This window comes from Ischnura elegans, chromosome 4 (genome assembly GCF_921293095.1).
Source record: "Ischnura elegans chromosome 4, ioIscEleg1.1, whole genome shotgun sequence".
NCBI classification, from domain to species: Eukaryota; Metazoa; Arthropoda; class Insecta; order Odonata; family Coenagrionidae; genus Ischnura; species Ischnura elegans.
Window position 1 is genome coordinate 23,625,195 of NC_060249.1, and position 25,988 is coordinate 23,651,182.

The following is a 25,988-nucleotide window of genomic DNA, read 5'->3' on the forward strand; positions in this document are numbered from 1 at the left end:
ACCTTTGATATTTTGTTTGAGGGCATTAGTAAAATTATATAGGTAGCTCATATAAATAGAGCACCTGGAAAAGTCATAATATTATCCTAAAAGCTTGTTTATGAAAGAGGTTGCCAAATGGCTACCATCTTAGAGAGAGAGAGACGCAGGAAACAAAATTAATTTTTTTCTCTTTTGAGCCCAAAGGGAGGAGTTTCCAAAGCAAACTTTCAAAGATCTAACTGAACTTATGATCGGTCAAAGTTTAAAGGGAGACCGCCAAAGGAAAAGAAAAAGCATTCCTTCTATATGGTCCAAATTTTTCCATTCCTGAACTGAAATTATTTGCCCTTTTGGCCGGCCTTCATATAAAATTTAATAAATATTTAAAGCGTTAGTAATCACATGCTATGTATATTCTGTGAAGATATATTAACACATGTTACTATGTAATCATCAACAATGTCTTTTTTCCAAAACTTAACTCGGCGTAACTTATTTACAGTGCCTGAAAGCACAAATGATATGTTCCGCTATTCAAAGCTCACAATCAGATCACGCATCCATTCCAAGCAACTTTCGATAATATTTTGAATCCTTAGTAATATATTCCTTTCCATTGGGATGAATTGATATAAAATTAACCTTCGCTCATCAAGTTGATCATCGAGCTGAACTACACGGATAAATTTGCTAATGAACAACCAGATGCTATTCTCGATTTAAATGTTCTGAAACCACGCCATGTTAAGAGAACTTGTATTGAATGTAAAATACTTTTTTACAATGTTTCAAAGAACTAAAATGTCATGGAAACAGCAAACATTAACTTTATTATGATAATTGTTTCGTGTTAGCATATATAGCATAATTAATCATTAGACTTCCGCGGATGCTATTTAAAATATAACGGAGTTCATTCGGAGTTTGACGAGTTGTAACAATTCACTAGCCCTCCAACAAAATAAGTCTTCAGTTAGTTTGGGGGAATGGTCGTTAATACAAGAAATTTCCAGCAGGAAGGCTGACGAAATTTCTACCATTAAAACTCAAGACAGGAATGATTTCTGGAAGAGATTTTTATTCCTTCACGATTTATATCACCTTCATAGACCACAGAGTGCCATTCGGGGAACAATTTTTTAAAAATTCAAATAAATAAACAAAGATTTTCGCTAGTCTTGAGCATCTTTGAAGTTACTCATGAAAAGTTTATAATAACGTAAGAAAAACATCAGAGCCTATGCGTACAATCGGAGGTAATATATTTGATATACTATATTTATTTTATTGTTAATAATTTGCTTATGCGCACTTTGGGAAAAAATTCTAATGAACGGCGATAATAAAGCATTCACTGCGATTTCGCTCATTGTTAAAGCCGGAGTTATTTTTCGTTGGTTGTAAACTATCGAAATTTTATGTATTCCTAATCATAAGCGGATTATTATGCTTATAGGACCAAATAAAACGGTATGTCAGCGTTTTTTAAATTTAGGGTTTTTTCAGGGGCCAACAAATATAGATATCGAGTCAAGTTTCTTAAAAAGATACAAACGATTTAAGATTTTCAAAAGCCCTACAACAGATAGTTTTGAGTTATTTAAGCGAGGCAGAGACCACATACCGACACATTACAACCGAATGCTTTGGGAAGATAGCCATCAAAACTATTTTTCACAAGTCAATAGATGCGAAAGAAAACCTGAGAAAAGGCATCACCACGAAAACCTACGTTCGAACAATATGACCTGTTTAGGTTAAAGCCATTTATAAAAACATTTTTAATTTCCTACGTAGACTCATTATCAATTCCTCACAACAGTTAGCGCCGCTTTTGATAGAAAAATGTTCCTCCAGGAGCAGTGTGTGAGGCATAACTGTTTCTAACAAAGATTTGGGAACGTTCAACTTTTAAATTTAAAAAATTGAGACAATGAATCCTACATTTACGCAAAATGTTCTCTGATGATGTGCTGTCTCCTCTCTCGTCATTTATATATTCTCTAAAGCTTTTCTTAAAGCAATTTTTAGGACCTACATTTTATTGACACACAGTTATGCACGGAAAAGTTAACAAACGTTTCCAATCACTATTATTATGGTGTGCTGGTAGCAATAATAGATTTTTAAAAAACAATTTATTACGCATATTATTTTGCTTTGACTACCTTAACATAAAAATTGCACTAAAGATAACAGCTATCTTTTCGATCTGCGCCGTCATCAAAAACAAGCCGGCAATTCCAATACTTTTATCTAAAGATTTTTTTATCAGAAAGATTTCTTAGATGGTGCATTGAGGTCGCGATTTAATAAGTTAATTTCTATGAGTCAAATTACCCCCAAAAATTTATGAATAGCTCGCATAGCATTTTTGAAAAAATTTTAACATTAAAATGGTGCCACGGTTGTGTACGAAAAAATATTTAAAGAAAAGGAACGCTTCCTTCCCTAAAGCTTTTCTTCACCAACATTCTGGATAGCTTTGCTTCAGCTCTCCGAGTACAATAACCTTGGTGCCACCTCATATTCGGCGATGCCTCGTAAGGTCTCTAAGCTGCACATAAGCAGGGACAAGGAGAAACCGGACGAATGTAAATCCCACACCCTGTTCGTTCCCGAGCCGAAGTTCCGAAGCCGGTCGATGAACAAGTGTTTCCACCGCTTACCCACTAACCCTGATCCCCGCAGTCTCTTCCACACTCAACACCCGCCGCCGCCACGCCCCCTATTCCCTTGTCCTCATACTTGCGGTGAACCACACTCCTTTATCCTCTCCTTAAATCCACCCCTGTTCCCCGGGGCTATTCTAAGCGAGAGCAGCGCAGCCTTTGGGGCTTTTCTCTCACTTCTTAACCCCTTTCCTCTTCTCCTCACCGAACCGTCCGAGCCATTAAGGGTTTAAATGGTCAACCAGTTAGGGGCGGAGGGGTGGGTCCATCCAACGCCAGATGCTGGCCCTGAATCGTAAAAGTTACCCCTCACTAACGCCCTCGAGCGAAAGTTTAAACGGCACTTCAAGGTGGACCCAACAGTAAAAGGGTATGAAACGACAATGTAATAAACTCTGCACGTTGCCAAGATTAACTTCAGGAGTGGACGAGTTCACTCGAAGGAATGACAACCAACATTCGTACCAGCAAAAAAATCTACTGCGTAATCTAATACTACAATAGTAAAAACGAAGTAGTCAAAAAGAAGGAAACTACCATAGACTCAACTTAAGAAATCGCTCAATAATAAATAACACAAAGGAAATAACTTACCCAACAAAAGGAAATTGTACTCGGATGAAAATTTCTCGGCCTTTCCACCGGGTAATAAAATCCTTCTCCGCCGACGTTTTGATGTCCATCAGGGGTATCATCCTCAGGGCAACTGTCATCGATGTCAATGGACATCGAAACGTCGGCGGAGAAGGATTTTATTACCCGGTGGAAAGGCCGAGAAATTTTCATCCGAGTAAAATTTCCTTTTGTTGGGTAAGTTATTTCCTTTGTGTTATTTATTATTGAGCGATTTCTTAAGTTGAGTCTGTTGTAGTTTCCTTCTTTTTGACTACTTCGTTTTTACTATTGTAGTATTAGATTACGCAGTAGATTTTTTTGCTGGTACCAACACCTACGCCGGGAAAACACCCGATTGAAATTTTACTCAACCATATTGTGTGGAACACAGTAGAGATCAACTGCCTCCTCTTTATAACGACGAAGTTACGACACCTGATATAATTGTTCTAAAAACGACGAATTGTGCAAGATATTATCAATGCGTGGCAAGAATTTTTGAGTTTAAAATAAATTATTTAAAAAGTCTTTCCTCAAAATAAATAATTTTCTCTCTCTTTCATGACCACTAGCATCTTAGTTTCCTAGATACTGGTAATTCAAGAAAAAGGCCATGTTTTAAAAGCAAGATTGATTTAATTGTTACACGATACTAACATACACGTGATTATTCTACTACTCCGCTAGAATGCAGGGAGCAGTATTTAATTCATATAGTCATTGAATAAATAGAATAAATCATGCATCTACCATGCAGCTAAGACTGTTTTTTCAAGTTAGTTTAAATATAATTCAATTCCATTCAAACTAAAATAGAATTTAATAAGCAAAAATCATAATTTCCCACCATTTTAAAAGTGTTTGTTTTTTAGCAAAAATTAATTCTCATTTCGAATTGAAGTCTTGTCAACCAACTAAAACAATTTGAAATGTCAACAACATTTTTAGCATGGTCATTGTTTAATGAGGAATCAGTGTACATGAAAGTAGTGTAGAGTGGTATCCAACGATTCTCAGGAGGAGTGATTAAGCAGAGAGTTTGATCTAATGAGAATAAATTCGAAAATATACATGAGTGATGAACACAGCAATTATACATATGGAATCTCACACTAATCAACAGTATGTTCCGTTCTTAGCAGAAATAACCAGTAGTCTCCGTTTATTTCCAATCTAAACCATCAAGATATCATAAGAACTCTTCACCTCTCAAGAAATAAGACTCCTTTTCAGCCCCTAGTCAATTTATATCTATTTAAACTTCATTGCCACTATAGACATTAGAGATAATATTACCACTCAAATATCGATAATATATTAAAATTAATGTCCGATTGATGATACGAATATTGCTTAACTTAAACCATTTTGTAAATTTAGCCCCTGTGTTAGCTAAAAAGCTAGCCTTGCGGAGTTTCAATGCGTATACGAAGGGACACTTGACAAAAGGAGCTGGAAATGTCGTTTTAACCTTCGCAGACTTTTGACCACTTCGCTGACTGGAAATCTCTCGTTAGGATTTCGGTTAGATTATCCCTCTTCACTTTCATTCTATGGACAACATGCCCTCCGATGAACAGAATGGGATGAATCTCACTCAACCCTAACTTTTGCATAGTAGAAAGGACGGCAGGGTCCGTGCGCGTTGGATCGAAGCATTGAACGAATGAACAGACCTTTTATGGACGCCCAGAAGGCTCCACTTCACCCCTACGGCTATATTGGGAGAGACAGGGGAAAACGGATAGAGCAAGAGGATATGGACGGCAGGTGGTAATTAATATGCATTGTCTCCCAGAGTAGGAACCGAGGCTGGGAGAGAAAACGGCTTTTCAGCTACATCATCTGCGGCCACGAAAATTCTCATGCCACAATAAAAGCCCATTTCAGCACCAAATGCTGCCCTTCAATTCCACTATTGGTTGTTCCTCTGATTCAGTACTGATTTCTACGTCCATATTTACATAATATCCTGGGAGCCACATCTAGGATGTTAGGTAGGGGTGACCAATCTCGAGCAAGCAGCATGCTGGATCCCAAAAGGTACAACATGCGGTCATATAAATATTACGTACAAAAAATATACGTGCAGATTCATGCAAAGACAAAACTTGCCAACGATTAGTAATTCCTATAGTAAATCCAGACAAGATTAGAATAAAAATATAAGATAAACAGGCAATGAGCCGTCTTAGCGGGTGGCTTCATTAATTTTATTCAACGATACACCGTTGCTAACCTTTGAAGTACGATGAAAGAATGACATTTCTAGTATTTACTTTGCAGACTATTTCCGTTATATTCTTCTCGTGTTTACGTCTACCCTAACATGACGGTAAACTTATGTATTTTTCAAGTCGTCGAAGAGAAAAAATCTCTAAATATACTTAGTAAATTCAACTTATATTTTTCACTGCGCTCCTGAAGGGATTGACATTATAACTCACCTGAAATATTGGAAACTTTGCATTCCTAATCGTAACAAATTATCACTTGATTAATTCATTATGCTATTTTTTTATTTCCCTAAAAATGACATAACTTATTGAATGAACCAGCGTGCAGCAATATTATAGGCTAAAAAGAGAAATCATATGGCAGTGAAAAATGTATCCACACCCTTGTGTCAGAAAATACACTCACTTTCAATAACATGTATTCAAGACACTAGATGTAAATAGGCCTCCGAAACGGAATACATATGCAACGATGCCAAAGAAAATGAGACATATTTTGTCATTATCATGGCTGGTGAACAATCGTAAGATTGCTCTGGCATAGCTGTCCACGTAATTCTATCAATAATATTAGACCGATACACCCTCTCGAGTAGTACCCACCCAGAGATCTGAATGGAGGATTAATTTTTTCATCAACAAAATTCCAGCATGACATAAAGTAAAAATGAGTTGAGAGGTTCTGACTCCTTTGAATAAAGTTGCGGTGATTTTCCCTTGCCTTCCATATCACAGTACTAAAGTCGTTAAGATAAATGTTACCACTCCCTTAGTGAAATGTGTGTTGCTGAACCGACCAAGATTGTCTCCACCTTCGCACATATGAAGAAGAGATGCTGACCTCTTCCCCAGATGATGAGAGGCATAATTGTTGGCGGCCTCCAGTCGCCAAGTCACGGCATTTTCACTGGTTTCAGTATCATTTAAATGAACCTTACCCAAGGACAGAACGATATACCTCAGAATGCCGTCGCTTTTTGTTCACGACTGTTTATTCGACGAGTGTATTCGCTTATCTCGCAGCTAATATATCTACCAAGAGGTCTTCCCACAATTCGCAAACCAATGGACGCACTCAATCGCTTTAAGCTAAGCCGCGAGTGTCATGTATCTTATATCATGTTATTCCAATAAAAAATAAGTCGCATTTAATGTCGTTTGGTATTTTTATGCCACTATTATTCAAATTATAGCAATACAGAGATATTTAGTTTAGCAAGTGAAATAGGTATATGTTATACGAATACCACTCCCAGTAGTTTCTTAACTCTCAAATATCATTCTAACTGATCTCTCATGATATAGTTTTTCTCACATTGCAAAAAGTTTTCATGAATTACGTAAATAGGAAATTTAAATAAAATGGAAAATGCTTCCGTGAATATTCAAAAAATGAAGAAATGTATGCTCACGAACCAAAACCTTGGACACAAGTGCTTGGAAAGTATAAGACAGCATACTGATAATAATTTTTTTATCAAATTGCTATCCTCCGAAGCAAAATACACAATATAAAATCCATATCTTTCAATAACTAAGATTACATTGCTTCAATAATCCATGTGCGGACGAATTGGAGCTCATTATTTGATCCTGCTTATGTTGCTTGCTATTTTACACTAAATATATAGTAGGACCACACAGCAGTTGGCTACATTAAATGCGATCGAAGCGGTCTCCTATTCTCATCCTCTTCAAAACACTGTTTCGCAAAGCTTTATTATAATTGGTATCGGGGCTCTCTCCCATCCCAGCAGGTAAATAAATGCCGTAACCGTTTAGTGAAGTGGTCAAGGGAAATTATTAATTTTTTTACCCTCAAGAATGAGGCACTCATTGCTCACCACTCATAACACAGGTCAAAATTCGGAATGCCTCATTAGAGGCTGAAACGCCATAAAATAACTTACACAAATTTTTGTATCTCAATGAATGATTCTTAGATGGTAGTATGATTGAAAACAACAATCATGCACGCATATTTATAGGCACCTATTCTTTATCCGTAGTATTTTTAATAAGGCCTCAGGAACACTTGAGTAAAAATTTAATTGATTCGTGTATATCATGACTAAAACAGAACCAATTTAAAATTGCATTATCTTTTCAATTCCAAAAACGCAATTTAGCACATTTCAACCGGTTTTGAAAATCCTGTATAATTTTCCACAGGAATGCTCCAATATTTCCTGAATACTCTTTTCTTTAATGAAAGATGTCCTCTAGTAAAAAAAATACTCGTATATTTTGAAATGCTTCCCTATTCTCCATAAAATTACCAAATGCAGTGTGTGGAATCATCATTGTGTTCAAGTGATTTAATTAACCATGAGCATATTCCTAAAAGTCAGCTCACATTCAATTGAAGGCATAAAAAAGAACTAATATCCAAGTGAAATGACTTCACCTAGCTTTTTACATTCCTCATTTGTACAGTAATGCTGTATCGGAAAATAACATTTCAACTAAGGGGTTCATTCTTGAGATAATTTTAAAAATTCAGCACGTAAGTTCAATATTTGCCACTAAGAGGCCTAATATTGCCACCATATCATTCAGATTCGGTATTCTTTAATAAAAAGGTTTATTCATTAATATTTTAGAGCTTAATTTCCAAACTTTCATAAAGTGTGTTGCATTTAAAACTGGCAATTTAGGTATTCTAATCATGCAACATTTTAAGATCGAATTTCAGCTTATACTTAGTCCCCACCGCTTTTTTATAGTATCTCGATATAATACATTGGCTAAATTTTTCTTGTCTCCAATCATCGGTAATGAGCAATTTTGCTCATGGTTTTTGTGAAATGACTATAATCATGATACAATTATAAAAGCCATTAAAAGGCGAAACGCAGCTCAAAAGATTAGGCATGCACCTGCAATAGTTCGGAATACATTATACTCTTTATGACTTTTCTCCATTTTAAACGATATTAAGTAATGCGATGACACTAATCAAAACCACGCCATCTTCCTAGCCTACAAATTATTTTAAAATGATTGCAGAATCAGGGCGGCACACAAAAAAGGTACCCTACCTTCGCGTAATTTTGTAGTCAAGCTTGGATAGTCATGAAAAAATTGAGATAATAATGAATAGTACTTCTCTCTGGCGACTACACCTGAACACGTCACCGTAACGTACAAATGTAACTTAAATTGGCTGTAATTCGAAACGTTCTTTAACTTTTCCATACATAACTATGTGCTTTGTTTCGGAGGTAATCTAGGCCTAATGGCTTTCCACGTCAAAACCATGGACTGTCGAATAAATTATTTGGAACTACGAAGCCATTAATTTGCATTCACAATTATGACGGGAGTATATTTCAGTAAATTACTGTTCCTTTTATCTAGGCTAGTAATTATAAACCGAAGCCTAAATAAGCTAAATATATAAGTTGATAACATATTAAGTTTAATTTTGTAATAACGATAACAAGCCACCAATGAATTTTAACTACCAGCATTGTATCTCCATACACGAAATTATGCACAGAGAAGTTAAATAACATTTCCCATTACTATTTTTAGTAAGGGAGGGTGAATGAATAGAATATATTCCATGAAAACAATTTGTAACGGATATTCATTTAACTTTTACTAACTTAAATAAAAATGGTTATAAAAATAATATTCCATATTTTCGGTCCTCGCCATCATTAAGTCACTAGTTAGCAATTTCAATACTTTTATCAAGATAATTTTTTATTAGAAAGAGGTGGTAGATAGTGAATGCAGGTCGTGATTAAATTAGTGCATTTTTATGAGCCCAAATACCCCCAGCAGTTTGTGATTCCAAACATTATTTTTTTTATCATTTTAATTTAAATAGATCTCTAACATTGCTATAATGCTCTATAAACCTCATTTCGTCGTTATGACAAATATAAACTTTGCCTATTATCAATTCTTTTTTCACTCATAATGGGCTTCCGTATATAAAATGATCCTACTGAAAAAGACTGCAAAATATTATTGCAATAGCTAAAAATAATATAGAAAAAGATTTGATTGCATTAAAAACTACTACCTAATATAAGCGTTGGAAAACAAGATGAAAACATTTATTATTATAATAAAATAAAACACTTACCCTATATTGTATTGTAGCGGTAATTAATTAGGTACCAAAACTTTATCATTAAGCTCACTCATTGCATCTAAAACTGATGTATTGGATAATAGCCTGTTTAAAACTACGGAAAAGTAAGCAGAAAGAGAAATAATTATGATATGGCACAGTTATTATAGGGTCATATAGGATTTTTATGCTTTCCCTTTGCGCGTGTCAATAGGTTTGTCTACTCGGAAAGATGTCCAACCGAAGAAGGTGTGTGACGTGGCGTAATAAACAATAATGAGAAAACGACGCATTGAATGAAATCAAAAGTAGCACTACGAGGATTATGAGCATAATATTCACATATGTAATAACTTAGGGCGTAATTTCTGCTGCTGTACGAAATCGCACAGTGGATCGACAAACAGAAGTACTCTTTTATAAATGGAAATAATAAATAGAGTTTCCATTCCGTTAGGAAAAAATTTGATTCCCAGGTTTCTCACACCATACGGGTTCATTAAAATAAATTATGGAACATTTTTACCCATTTCATAGGCTTTAGTTGTAGAAGGATACTTTTTGGTTGGATATAGGAAATAAGGACTTAATGGGAGAACGGGAAAATAATGAATTGAACAAAAATATTCTTCTATTCTTTAATTCTCTTAGGCAGAGGTTCATTAGGACTAAAAACAGTTTATGGTGTATTTTATGACTGATAGCTAAATAATATCACAATGTAAGTTTGACTTAAACACTTGAAGAGTACAGCCATAAAAACGATAAAGCGAAATCCTTCTGGGTATTGAAGCGAAGCACAAAAAAGATATGTTTAACCTTTTAACGTCAGGTCTGTCGAATTCGGCACATACCTATAGAATCATTTTGCCTCAGTAGTCAAGTAAGTTATTCCACTATTGCCCATTGTAACGTTTTCGTCAACTACGTATCTCGGATCGGACAGCAGTAAGTGTTGACACCAAACAACCCCATTTTTCTTCGAAATATTACCTATATCTTCACTCGTTCCTGGAAATCGTATTATTCCTTACATTTCTGAGATTATCCCCAGATTTTGAAGAGAGTTATGTATCATAGGAAAATAAAAAAATTAAAACTGCATACGATATAAACAGATCACGACACTGGATTAGGATGCACTAGAGAAACGTAATTCACTCGCTTAGTTCACCGTCACGCTTCAACATATCCCTTGACTTGAGTCGCAATTGATTTTTACAGGGGTCGAAATGTTATTCTTGTGGCTATACCGCACAAAGACACAATGGCCAATAGAATAAACATATGAGCTGCTATGATCTAAGTGATTTTGTTGAGAGCATTTTCTTATGTGTGTTTCTTCGCAGTAAACACTTATCACCACTCTAACCTTGCACAAATATACTATGATTATTACAAACAGATTGCAAGTTCTGGCTTTCTATTTGAGCGTATCAGTGTTGTAGTCTCGGATTCCATCGAGCAATGGAGGCTTGGTGATAGCTCTTGCATAACATACCTGCATAAATTCGCAGGAATTGTTATCTTTGTTAATGAGCGTGTTTTATTTAACAAGTGGTGTGCATGTAAGGATCTTGTTGTATGCTGGTGGTTGGTCACCTCCTGCCTAACACCCTAGCGGTAGCTCGCAGGGTATTATATAGACGTACATCAATTGTAAATTTACACTGTTGTATAAACATTATTTCTTGTTTGTACATAGTTAAATGAATAAAATAAATAAATTGTTAATGTAAAAAAAAAATATAGAACCCCGCAAGACGCATTAAAAGGCGTGTGGCGGGGGGTGTTAGAACACCAGTTGTTTACTCATTAGAAGCAATTACTCAAGCCAAATTACGACTTGTATTTATTAAAGTCCTTTATGGTTCTACGGGAAAAAATTCCAATATGTATTGGATCGGAAAAACACTTTTCTAAATTAATAATTTCTGCCGGGTCTGTTAATATAGTGGGGCTCCAATATGATGTTAACCGTGTTGATCTGAAGAATACCTGTTTGCAGAAGAAGAAGAATGATAAGAATTTGACATGAATTTTTTTCTTAAAGAGCCTGACAAGATTAAAAACACTTCAGCGTGCCACCGAAATAATTTGGGATCCTTTGCCCTGAAATCACGAAGGCCTCCTTCTCCCGACTGTGCCTTTCACTACACAAACAGAGCCCGTCCCACTGTTTCCTAACTAACTTGTCAGCGGTCTAGGCACACATGGGATTAAGAATGCATGCTCGAGGACAACCCGCCGGGTTCGTCCAACTCTCTTGTCACGAACCTTTCACTAGCGACATGGGCATCCGGGCGCTTGTTCCACGTCTGAAGTACACGGAAGGGTCAAGAATGGGAGAAAAAAATATCCTTTCTGCGTCACCAAGAGACCGTCACGTCTACCCAGATTTAATCAAAAATTCACGATCTAATTAACAGTAGAGCGTGGTTGCCTAGTCGGTAGTGTGCTAAGCTACTGATTGAAGGGTCGCGAGTTCTATCTCTGAGTGAAGCTTTCGGAAATCCTCAAATAAAGAACTTCGCGCAGCAAATATATATAATATACTTGATAACTTGAGATAGTAAGTCCTTGAGGTGCTCATTGCCTCACATTTTTCAGCAGGGGTGAGATCTACTCTTGCATACTAGCCTTAGTGTTTTATCACTTAATTGAGAGAAAATCATTTTTCAATCGAGATATCTAGTAAACGGAATAGTTTTCACTGAGCAGGAGTTCAGCATACTGGGAATTATTGCTCAAACAGTGGGTCAAACCGCAGGTTATTTGGTGGGGATAGAACTTGCTCCAGGCTAGTTACGGGTGAATGAGTCTTATACGTCAAGACTTACATCATAATGAACCATACACGTGACACAGTCCAGTCACTAAAGAATCCACAGAGATTCAAAAGGAGGAGAATAAATTCAAAAGAGATGCTGGATGTGCACCAAGCCAATTGTGGAGGCCCATACTGCGGAAAATCAGGGATGTGAGGAGGGAGAGGGAAATTAGACAATCAGGACCCACCTGACTTTGAACTGACGGTTCGGACTCATTCGGATGGCGAGAAAAGTTGTGGAAAACGGCGGAATTAGCCATTGAAACGTTGGCAGCAGAATACTTGAACCGGTGAGAAAAACCGAAAAGAATTAATGTTATGCACGGTCAGAGTAAAGAGGCCAGCTCATTTCCCTGGACCACATTAACCATTCAACAATTCTGCAGAAGTGTACAATCTCAAGCTCTCCCAGTAAATGTTTACAATAAACTGTTCTCAGGTTGATGATTGAAACTGTAGTGACGCACTGAAGATCCAGGGTTAAAATTTTGCGGTGCCATTTATCTCTAAACTGTATATACACCATGAAGACCCTTTGGGTTCCCGTCATCCCTTAAAAAGGATCTTTTTTTCGGATTTATGTATGCGAGTGTCAATGTGTCTGTCAATAAGTATAAGTGTTGGCAATCCTATGTAGGAGGCTGGGATTTGATCCCTGCCGTAAAATCTCCCCACCCCTCACACAAGCAATGTGATACATTATGTCTTTGGGAATGTTAGAACTTACATTTTACAACTATTTGCGTATTTACTTGGCAAGGTATTGAAGTGCCCGTAGAGCTAAATCCCCCTTTTAATGCAGGGGCCTTATTTAAAATCTTAAATTTTCAGCAAGAAGGAAGCTTTAAAGGCAAAAAAAATTTATTCTTAGGTTTTTCTTCGAGCATAACCTTCGATCAATGATCATTCTAGGTGCAACTCACGTCAAACGTTTAACAATACGTTATAAATTGAAAATTCCACTGACTTATATGTTCTGGCACAGTCTTAGTTTCTGTAAAGGATTATTCCGTAATTATAAGAATAACAGAATAACAAATTGCAGTAGCGCCTACCTACTTAAGCCCTTTGACAATCAATGACTCTAAAATATGTACGGACCAACACACTGTGTATTCTTTATTTATTCAGAAAATAATACCAAAAATTCCTTTCATCTTCAGGGTTAACTTTATTGTGCTACCAATTCTTAATTATTGATGATGAAAACAAAAGACTGAGAAGCCAGAAAAATTAGAGAATAAAAGCCTTAAATTTTTTCTGGGCACCATACAATAGATACCAATTAGTCAATACAACTTAAAAAATATATACCTCGTATGGGAATGAGGGGCAAGAGTACGCGTCTAAGAAAAAATTATATAATTATACATTCAGGTTCAAGAAATAGTTTTTATTTTTACTCAATTTATCCATTGCTACATGGACTACATTTTTTATCTTCTACTGCTGCATAAAAAATAAATAACTGCCGTTCTTCATTAAAATTTAAGGAAAACAAAAAGAAATCTTGCCTCTCACGTGAGGAAAGTGTCCTCCCATTATGAGGCAAAAGTCCTAATCACAGTTTTCACTTGTTAACTTTACCTCTCCAGAATATGTGGTGCAAGGTTCTTTTCTCTATGTTTTACTCTCATTGCAAATTATTTAATCAACAATGGGTGGATCTGAAAAACATTTTCCGCAATCTTCACAGTGATAATCAGTTTTTCCGGTGAAGTGAATGCCCACACAAATGCCGATTATCACCGCAATCCTTTAACTTGTTTTTAGATACCTTCACTTTTAGTTCCAGGGTGTAGGGGTAACTCCTAATAATTTCAAACCACTTTGACAGCAGGCACTATTATGCATATCTATGAATAAAATGTACAAAAAATTTTGGAATTAAATAATATTTTTCAGACCTGATAATGAAATGATATATATTTTCTATTGCACATACCGCCCTAAGACGTTTACGCAGAGATAATTCACAAAATTTTAGATCAGCTGCAATAGAAAGAATAGATTCCCAATTGCTCCTCCTCAGTGTAACTGCCTCCGAATTGTGTAGTCCTAGTGCTTTCCGATCCCTTTTCTCTAATAGTTCCGCATTTATTTCAATAAAATTATCAACGAAGTACGTGTGATATTTATCGTAGAAACTATAAGGTCATAGAAAAAGCAATGCTATAAAGTGGGACATGAGTCAGCGCCCGTGGGACGAAAGTCCTCATGCGGACACTTGCCCCAGGACTCCTACCCCAACGCAACTTGCTACACCTGATAAGCCAAAACACAACTACATGGTGAGCTGGGAACAAGTAAGAGTATGAATTTTCGAGGCAAATAATGCACATAAAGGAACGCTAGACAAGCATAGTAGTTCAATAGATACTGCACAGATAAAAACTACGCGGGCCTACAATTTAGATAAAAGACGTCACGTAAAAAAAATCAGATAAAGTCACGCCATATCATTTGCTGTCCTTCTCTGCTACATATGGTCACGTAAATGAAATTCATTGACTCTAAGCGGCATCATCCCGGGATTAAGGGAAACATTGCGGAAAAGGAATCTTGCCCCTCACTACCTCTTTGTAAAATTTACAAAACCTTACATACGTAAGCTTTATTAGACCATTCATATCGCACTCCACTCTTGTTGAATCCCGATTTTGGCGAATCTTTTTATAAGTTTCATGTTTCTCTACTTTGTCCCTTCAAAGCAACTTTAGATGATGAACGCGAGTGACATGGAATACCGGGAAGGAGATGACAGAAATAAAGCATTCAAAGGTTTTCTGCGACAGATTTCTGAAGACAAACTTCCCAAGCGCATTTCTGTGTCACTTTTAAAGTGGACGGGGAAGTGGCCAATGACATTATTGTCAATTTGGACCAAGATTACGTATATTTTGAAATATAACGCACGAAACATTGGCACACAAGGCATGGAACTGGAAAGAGAGCCTTGGACTGAATTTCTGACATATCCGTAAGATCGCCATGACAAGGGTTTCACATAAAGTTATTCTTGGAATTTCTTTCTCTCAAGTCCACAGCAAAGACTAAGATTTAAAAAGGACCAACAAAAACCTCATGTTTTATTTATCCATAAAAATATTACAAGCAATTCCTTTCATCTTTTAGGTTGACTTGATAATACTATTAGGCTAACTTGATTATACTAATACTAAAACAAAACGGGATAAGCCAGACTGATTCCAGGATGAAGAATTTGAAAATTTTCAAGGCACCTTAAAAATGTATAAATAAGTACTAAAATGAATTTAATTAAAAATTTAAATTTAAAATGATTGAAGGAAACCAACCATGTTTTATCTCCAATTATATTGCATGTATGTAATATACAAAATATTTTGCATTATCTTTTTATAACCTTCTACATAAATAAACAAAAAATTAAAATTCATAATATAAATTCATAAATTTTTTATACTATTTAATACCCTTTTCAACGAGAAACTATAACAAAATTACCGCACAACCTCTGTTCTTGACATTTACGCTTTGTTCCTCGAAATCTGTTAAAAAGAGTATATTTCGCGGGAAAACATCAAATGTTTAAATTCTCTTCACTCTATTATAATTCGTTATGTCCATTCAACTCTAATTCAATTTCCTACAATGTATGGAACGATATGGTAGAGGCAAATAAATTCTAACGAAAAAATTAATTACTAAATTTAGACTTTTCAACTCAAATTTATATGAAAGGGAATGTAATGTAGGAAACCTTATTCTTCACATTCCTACAAATGAGGATGGACAGCGGGGGAGGAAAATGAAAAATGATCCGTAAACCTGAAATATATTTGGGAAGATGAATGAGAGGAAATGACACTAAGGAAACACTCGTCAAAATAAAAAAATTAACCGAAAGGTTTTTCTTTGAAAAGCTCTCCGTTTTCAATTACCTAAAACCGATTATATAAATGCACGAAACTAAATATGGATACTTAAAGCCTCAAATTAACTTTTCACATGGGACATGCAATATAAAATGGGGAAATTTCCATTTTGGTCGTTTAAAGGTTTATATCAAAATGCTAACCAGTAACTAAAATGCGTTTAATCCCTAGTATAACCTTATTTTCCCACATTTGAAAATTTTATTACTCACAAAAAATATTAAATGCACGCAAAAATTAATTTGGCAACTCGTGAATACCTATCTACCCGCCAATACTCATCTTATAATGTAAAAGATGTAAAAGATTTTTGCAGATAATATTTCATTTTATGCAACAATAGTTGTCAATCTGGCGCCCCTGAATCTCTTTAAAACCTTGAAATGGGTCTATTTCACCCAATAAAATGGCATGCAGGTACCCAACATGTTTTCAATAATTATTTTTCCAAATGGCACGCAATTACCCCTGGAGAGAGAATGGCAGAATCCTGTTCACATTTTTTGTCGCCAAATCTCAAATTGCCAAATAAAACAACACGTATATATCAATGGGAGGCAACCACGCTTGCGTTGTAAAAGCCTCCTACCAGGCATAGTGTCTTAAAGTTTATTTTCTTGTTACTTCCTATCCAAGAATATTCAGTGCATAACAATGATATTTATAGATAAATGATATATTTTCGTTCCAATGAGAGGTAACTCCCTATGTGGCAAGTTATGGTTGACTCGTTTTTGGAGTAAATTTCTATTGTTGAGGTCTAAAACTTTGGATAAACGCATCATTTTTTATGTACATTAAATATATATTATTTGTTTTTCAAAATATCTGAGGGAACCTTTTACCACTTTAACTTGCTCTAGAGCCTTTTGCATAAAAAGCATCACTGTTAGAGAAGTAGTCATGCCAGTAACTCCAACTGTTAATCTAGGTTTAAATGGAGCATCATACGATTCACACCGACCAGTTAGCCTTCCCGATTACAGCTTGCCTCCTCCATGAGCAAACCATATTGCAATAATCCTGTGAATGAATTCGTTACTTTTGCTTCCGCTTGCCTTTATCTCCGCCACAATAAAGCTCGGCGCGGCGTGGGTGTCGCGCAGCTGCATTAGGTGGAGTGGCTCAAGGACGGAGTCCACAAATTGTTGAAAGGAATGTAGTACCCAGAGTAAGATATATGATGATCCTATATTATTCCACCTGCACCGGTAATACAATTGTACGTATAGGGGTTGTCACGAGGGTACACAGCGCAGTGTGTTTACTCGGCGTGGGGTCTCAGGTGCTATGGCAGACATGTCAATGATGAGGGGGACATCTTAACACCAGATGAAAATCCCGGGACTTCTTCTCCGCGGTGACGCTACGTCATTCCACTCGGGCGAGCTTCTAGTTCGCAAACCCGCCCTTACGAGTCCCTCAGCAAGCTCCCGAGACGGCTTATCGCTAGAAGGTAGGACGTTGATACACATCTGATCCACTGGGAATTCCGACAGACCATTCTTGGAGGAAGAGAACGCAGTGAGGACCACTTGCAACGGCTGTGGATGTTTGCCAGCATCATCGTCTACGGCGCGGAGTTGGATGTGTCGAGGTCACGTGATATATGGATTTTTCTATTCGTTGATCCTCACATTCGTACACCAGCATCTCCTGCCCTGATTTTTTTTCTACGGATTACGTTTTATCCTTTCTTCTTTTGCGTATATCACGAGGAAAGACGACAGGGCTTAACGCTTGGAAAACAAGGTCAATGGCTTGGACTATTTTCCTCCAAATCCTGGACCCAATTGCGTATATCCAGAAGCATGTAAGCGCATAACAAAATTAAAAACACCTTGTAGCGTGAGATGTTGACAATATTACTTGATAAATCAAGAAGAAACCCTCACACATAACAGCTTTTAAAAATTCAATACAAATGCATAAATTCAAAACGAATTTGAGCATGTTAATTCAACAAATTCAGTTGAAATTCGTATCCACAAGATATCATCCAAAAAATTACATAGTTAAATTATCACTAAACATGCAGATCATCTAAATTACACAAGTGTACTGCTTTCGTCATACTTTTTGATTTTTTGAATTCGAGATTTTTGCAATAAAGGAATACACTAACGATGATTTCACAGATAAATATATGATATATTTAAAAGTATGAGGGTAGAATTATGTTTCCATGCTGATGATGTGTTACCGTCATAACCAATACAGAACATTCGATTAAACCAGACTTGAGTATCAGATTTAAAATTCAGTTATCTTATTGTGAAAAGGACGTCCTGCGTTCATGAAAAAAAATCGCCACCATTTCTCACGCTCTAAGATGGCTTATAAAATAAAATAGACAAAAATGGTTATTAAGTGTTTTAAAAGTACGTATCGCCGCGGAATTCGGGGTGAAAAAGGTGTACATTTTAAATCATTTTTGTATCATAAAACGCTAAATTTAATGCTGCACTGCGATTAATAACGATGGTTGAAATCATAATTAGAGATGCGTGAAAACCGCAAATGCGATATAGACGCAATGTGCGCAAACAAATGCGACATAGATGCGATGACTGGACTCTTATGATATTTTTACGCAATTTGCCTTTTCCACGGCAAAATTCGTACATTTTGTGCCGAGCGCAGTTTAAATGCTCCGCCGACACACCGCTTGAAGCATGTGAGCGACTGGCCAGCTGCTAGTTGGCTGGGACTCTTACGTGCCCGCGAACTACAAGTGGGTGCGGGCAAGCTGCACCTCCGCCACTATATGTCTCATTCCTTAATTTATTATTGTTCTACAACAAATTTATTTAAAATGTCCTGTATTTTGTCATATAACTATGTTTCACTACATTTTATCTTCATCTACCTCATTATGAAAATAAAAAAGACACTAAAAAATGCGATAAACTGTTATTGAATGTGCGATAAAATAAAAATGAAAGTGCGATTTTCACGTAACTCTAATCATAATCAATGACTACACAAAACCGACTTTTCTTACTTACGTCCAAAAATGATTTGTGCCCTCTTCCCATAGATGGCGCGGCTGCCTTGGAGGTGTTGCTCCGCGCGCCCAACTACGTGTTCGCGGGTGAGTCTGCCGTGTTCGCGTGTGATCACGGCGTGGGTGCGGCGCAGCTGCACAAGGTGGAGTGGCTCAAGGACGGGGACCACAAATTGTTCCAGTTCGTGCGAGGACGCAACCCGCCCTTCAGGAACTTCACCATCCCCGGAGCCATGCTCGACGTGAGTATTTACATGCTTATCTCGGTCAATCTCTGTAAAAACGGGAAAGGAAAATTAGACATCTATAGATTCTAAAAATATTAGGGCTAACAACACGAATGGTGTTTTACTTGGGCCTATTTTTATCTTCAAAATAGTTTCACCCCCATCCTGAAGTGCATTTTGCTGTTGCCCATTGTTTAGCAGACTTTTGAAGGTCAACAATTAGTGATATTAGATAAGAAATGAAAAATACACTTATCAAGAGATAAAAAGCTTTATTTTATCCATTTTTTATTTTTCCCTGTTCCGTAAAGTTTATGTCTATGAATAAATTCAACGATAATTGATTGAATGTGTTGAATTTATTAACCGGAAATATGGCCGATTCTCATTCGAATTACTACTCCAAACAATAAATATTTCAAATATGACTCACGGAACCGCAATCGTAGTAACAGCACAGTGACTTTTATCGTCACATGATCACATTAAATGATTTAAAGCAATTTTTTTAAGGACGCTGTTGTAAATGAAATTGGATATTATTTTGTACCGAAACATTTTAGGACTTCCTGAGGGGTAAGCAGTACATTCTCAACGACCTAGCCTGAATACCACAGCCAAGTCTCAAATTATTTAAGTCATCATCAATCATCCGAACCGAAAAAAACTGAAAAAGGATAAAATTTCCTATGTATATAAATAATATTTAGGCAACTACAACATCAAATGGAGGAAAAATGTCAATTATTCCGCTTAAACTTGAATTGTTTCCATGTGGTGACCCTAATGAGTCACATTTTAACGCTATTTATTGATTTTAAACTTTGGCAATGTCAGTTGTAGACAATTTTGCAAATTTGTAGTATCCTGTAACAAAAAAAGATTTTTCATATGTGAAATATTTGATTATGAATTTTATTATTTCAAAATAATATTTCAAAATAATCGCCTATACATGTGGGGCAGTTAAGATTCATATAAATCGTTTCAGTAAATTTTATATTTCGCTTTTCCACAGGTATGTAATGATGCCGTTTATCTTCTTTTCCGAAGCATTTGTGCTAGGATGGTGGCAAGGAATATGGTAAAAAAAATTCGGGCCCCGCTGTAAACTTGTAACTCTCAAACATTAACCTCGTATTCTTATCTTCGTCATTGTTAAAAGATTAGGATTTTCGTCTTCAGCTCAGTCAGTGGAGTGTTTGTTTAAAATTTGTTGAAATACGCCAAGATTTATCGACATATACGCCGACATTTCAAGATTTATTTTTTTAATGTGTATTTGACTCTTATCACAATAACTTTTTCTCATTTAGTATTGGTGGGGAAAATGGAAATAAATTAGAAGATTTTATGATTAAAAAAATGAAATACAATAAAACAAAGACCAGAAGGTTCAACAAGCCTTACATGGTGTCATCAGTTCAAATAAGTTTGACTGAGCCCTCCATTTCCCTCTCCTATCCGCTAGCCTTTGCATATAGACGCATTTCTCTTTCTCGTCCTTTATAAACTCAACCTCATGTAACTCATTCTGGGCCATTCCTTTCCACAATTGATTTTATCATGTTCTAAGGTTTATAGAAGACTATTATTATTAAATATATTTCTTTTCTCCAACCCTTGTTAGCAACTCATCATTAGTTTCTCGGTCGATCCATTTTATCTCCATTATTCTTCGTAGCACTACATTGCGAATACTTTTACTCTTGACTTATCTGCACTTGACAACGCCCAAAACTCGCTCCCGGAGAGAACCACATCTACTTGTCTTCTGCACCAAACAAGAAAAGGGCAATCAAATAGTGTGCTCGCGGTTTCTTTCCCCCCCTCGTTAGTGAGATGATGGATGCAGCACATAGGTATACAGCCTAGCCTTCTAATCCATTTTTACCTTCCCTCTTTATTGCATGTTCTCCCCGTATCCTCGCAGTGGAGTCGGAGCAATGAGCATGAAATCCGGCTGACCAACATGTCTCTGGAGTCGAGCGGTGTTTACTCTTGCGAGGTCTCCATGGAGACGCCCATCTACACAAAACCGTCGAACGACGAGAGACTGGTCGTCATACGTAAGTACTCATGGGACCATAAATCACTTTAATTTCTCTGTCCACCGGTCATTTCATCTATAGATTTCCAATGTGAATGATGGAGATGCGTTGCTGATGAAATTTCCAAATTTGCTCTTTTCAAGACATTTAAATATTTGCGTATTAGTTTAATCATTATTTTCAAATATGTAATGATTGATCATTCATTTGGTCCTTGAAAACGTATCGCTGGTTATATCATTTTGAGGGATGAAAATGAAGATCGCGAGATTCAGATTTTATATTCCACTTCCATTCGATTCACTTGTCATTCATTCGATTCATTTGTTGGTGTTATTTACTTATTGATAAAATTAGGCGTAGTTCAATGGCGGAGATCATTGAAACATTATCAATTGTACTGTGTTACACTTATTTGATTCATTTGCCATGATGGTATTACTTAATTATTGATAAAATTAGACGTGAATCGATGGCGGAGTTCATTGAAACATTATCAGTTGTACTGTGTTACACTTATTTCAGCCATGCGCAAGCAGGTGTTTTTGCCCTTGAAGAAAATAAATACAAAAATAATTTTAAACTGATAACAGAAACCTCGTCAGTAATAATATAAGGTCAAAACTGATATTAAATAAATACCTTATAAACAAAATAAATTCAATGGAATTCAATCAAACTAACAGGTTTTAAGTATAAAAATCATACACAACAACATACAGCATAAGCTGATCCGAAATTATACCCCAATTATTGAATCATTTAAAAGATTTGATGCCCATATTCAATTCCATTTCCAATTTGAAGAATAACTGTAAAATATCATTGTTAAAAAATTATGAAATCAACTCAATTATTCGTTGTGAGCGATAAAATAACAGGACAATACAACAAAAGAGTTTCGAATTTGTGCTAAGTTCAAAAAAATAAATAAAAATATATCATACACAATGCTCTAAAATATTATAATTAGTTCCGACACAATAACTATGAATAGCATCACAGCCCATCAATTACCCAGCGACAAATCACAGAGAGCAGAACCAATGAGAAATATTGAATGAATGTCATGAAATATGCATTTTTATTCTTTTTTGGTAGAACCATTTTTATACCCTTATTAATATAATAATGCTATATTGGACGTAGCTTTTACTTATTTATAAAAAATTAATTTTATTCAATTGATTATATTTTAACAGCTTAGCCAACAAGGCCCAATATGATGTTGCCAAAATATGATTGTTTAAACCTGATAATAAACTTTTATATTAAATAACCAAGATTAAGTGAATTAGTAATTACTTTACGCTACACTTAATTAAGCAAGATGATTTTCAGGATAGAGAACCCGTGTAAAAAAGGCTCGCAACTCAGTAATCACACGTATAGCATAAGAGAATTCATGCCAAGCACAGCGCTTAGCATTATGAGCTATGCTTTGCGTGTATCCAGCCGATGCAAATAAAATTCTACAGAGCAGGAGAAAGATGATCATGGTTAACAGACCATTGCACACGAAATGTTTTTCTTAAATGTGCGAGATCCAGATAGGGCATCGTAAATCAGACCAAACGTGGACGCAGCTGGCGACGACGGAGGTCAAGGTGGTTTTTGCAGAACCCCCAAAGCATTCAGGAAGCACTGCCGTAGATTTATCGCAGTTTTTCTAGCATGAATCTTCTCATAACGTTCAACGCAATAAAACTAACATTTGAGCGTCTGTGAAATTCGAGCAATTTTCGCAACATCGTTTTTGATTCTTTTGGAAAATGAGGGAAATTTCTCAAAATAACCCCTTAAAAGAACCTCATATGGTAATTACAAGTATCGAATACTTGGACCTTTGAAATAAAAGGAAATGTACTCATTTTTTTACCTTTGTAAATCTCGCGTATGTTACTAATTAGATGGCGGAAAAGTGACAAAAAGTCTTACTGCCTACGTTGATCACGTGTCCACTCAGCACTTAATTTATTTTAGACTTCGATTTGGCCAAAATGTTAGGGGAAATGTGGTTATGAACATACGGTAGGTCTAGATAATGAAGAGGGATCCTTGAGAACTAACTTCCTACACACACGTACAGCCATTCTTGATGAGCCTTTTTGTGAAAAAAACATTATTTAAACGAAATTTATCAACAAAAATAACAAAGTAGAAACTTTGGACTTAGTTTGATAATGGAAAAGAGAACTTCAAATTTCTTTAAAAGTCACTATGAAACTCCCAACTGACCTAGATGGAGAAATATCTGTACCTCTAAGAACCTAATGGTCAGGGTTTCTTGTAAGAGGTCCCCTTTGATTTCCAGTTGTTCCAGGAAAATTATTATGTTTTCCATCGTTCTATCCAAACCGTTAATGTTTCCTATTCGCGATTCCAGCCAACTACACGCCAACTACCGGGCGAAAGTAGAATCACTGGTCCGGGTATACTTTTGCGCACGGCTCATTCAGAAAAGGTTCTTCTGAGGAGAAGTAGTGTCGTTTGCTTGCGATGGAGAATATTCCGATGACTTTTTCTCCAAGAAAAGGGAAATCTAACAAGAATTGCTGTGTGCCACAGTGTTCTTTAAGGCCTGTAGGAACACCGTAGTTCGATTTCACGAATTTCCAAAGCAAGGCGATGTTTTCTATCGCAGGAATGATTGGTGTGAGATGGAGAAGGTCGATCGACGGAATTTGTGGATCCACCGGCTGAAAATCGGGAAAAAGATGACGAAGAGCATGCTGGTGTGTTCTTTGCACTTCATAAAGAACGATTATATATTACCGGGTACGTATACATTTTTCTATTTCACTTTTTTTCTCTTAATTTGTTTCGACGTGGCTGAGATCACGTTGTGAAGTCGATGCGAATGTTAACCTCCTTGTAGTTATCTATGTTTTAACGTGTTCTTTCTCAATAGATTTTCCAGCAAGACATCGATTTTTGAAGAGATGTGCTGTCCCGTCTATGAATTTACCAATATCGTCGATAGAAAAATCTCCAGTTTGAGTACAAAGACGGCATGGACGACGAGGAGAGCCAATTAAGGTAGGTATTTCAAAGGAATGTATTATTTAATCTTGTAGTTTTCAGCCGTATATTAAAAATCAAAATTCATTGATTAGCAACCATAGTTAAGGCTGAAACTAATGCGAGCATAGGTGGGCCAACTGTCTAACTGAGTAGTAACAAGGAAGTGGTTATTAGCTGTTTTGGTTATAGAGTGCTGAACCTGCTATCTTTCTCGTATTTAGTGGTTGTGGTAGTAATTGGGACACTACATAAGTTGTGATTTTTTCGAATGAATTGTGGCTTGGAAGTGCAGCCCTATTTTTTTATAGATGTTTAAAAACGTTGCCGAAAAATAAAAGTGCATACATCATGCAAAAGGTTGCATTATATCAGCGTGATGTGATGCAGCTATTGAAAAAAATGTATATGGATTTGAAATCTTGCAGTCCACCACCATATTTAGATATTTTAGGTTTTCAACTAGAGGCATGTAATTTAGATAAATATGGGAACAGTTAATCTTGAGTAATTGCGTGAGTAACGCTAGAGAACTTGTTAGAAAAATAAGAAATTATGGTATTTATGGTTATTCAAGAATAAAGTTTCCACTAAGGCCATACACTTGGTTGTTTACCTATTGGCCAAATTTCTATGGCATCAACTTATCGGATTGAATAAATGTTTTCATACATTATATTATCGTTTTATCTCTTATAATTTGGATAAAGATCAGTTTATATATTACTGTGGAGAACTAAATCTTCAGTCGTTTCTTTGGTCCATCTTTTACCAAATTCAGCACTGAAAGATGGTTATCATTTCATGTGTCTCACAGTAACAAACTCAGTTTTACTTACAAATGATGATCATTGAAAGCTTTTATTAATTTTATGGAATTTATACTTAAAAGTCCCTAATGCGTCATTTACCTTAAACAATGAGGAAGGGGAACAGGAAATTTTTCGTTTTGGCCTCATCTTTTTAGTTGTCTCAATTGCCCGAATTCATAGCGATTTGGAAAGAGTTTCACTGAGGACATTTGTCATTTACCATTCTTCTGTGAGGGATCTTTTCCGTGTTATTGTTTTTTACCAATGCCAAGTACTGTTTTGAATCATTGTAATCTGGTTATTTTTTATTTAGATCCAAAGTGGAGGGTTTGTGGAGGCAGTTGCTGAGTGTGATGAGGCCGATATCCACCAGATTATTGCAAGCCCCATTGATGAGCCCACTAAAGATTTTTCGATGTAAACTAAAGAGGTTGCAGCGGCTGAGGCCCTGATATCCATTGGAAATGGAGATGTTAGGGGTGTACAATGTAGTATTGGCACTCAATGTGTGAATGAGACAAGGGATTTTG

The 25,988-nt window shown here is 36.1% G+C and overlaps 1 protein-coding gene across 1 annotated transcript in view; it reads left to right on the forward strand.

The window, feature by feature from the left end:
• LOC124157144 overlaps nt 1-25,988 on the forward strand; it is a 210,984-nt gene that overhangs the window by 57,868 nt on the left and 127,128 nt on the right. Inside the window, exons 2-3 of the mRNA XM_046531643.1 lie at nt 19,381-19,589; nt 21,508-21,643. Of these exons, the coding sequence (XP_046387599.1) occupies nt 19,381-19,589; nt 21,508-21,643 (345 nt within the window). The remainder of the gene's footprint in view (nt 1-19,380; nt 19,590-21,507; nt 21,644-25,988) is intronic.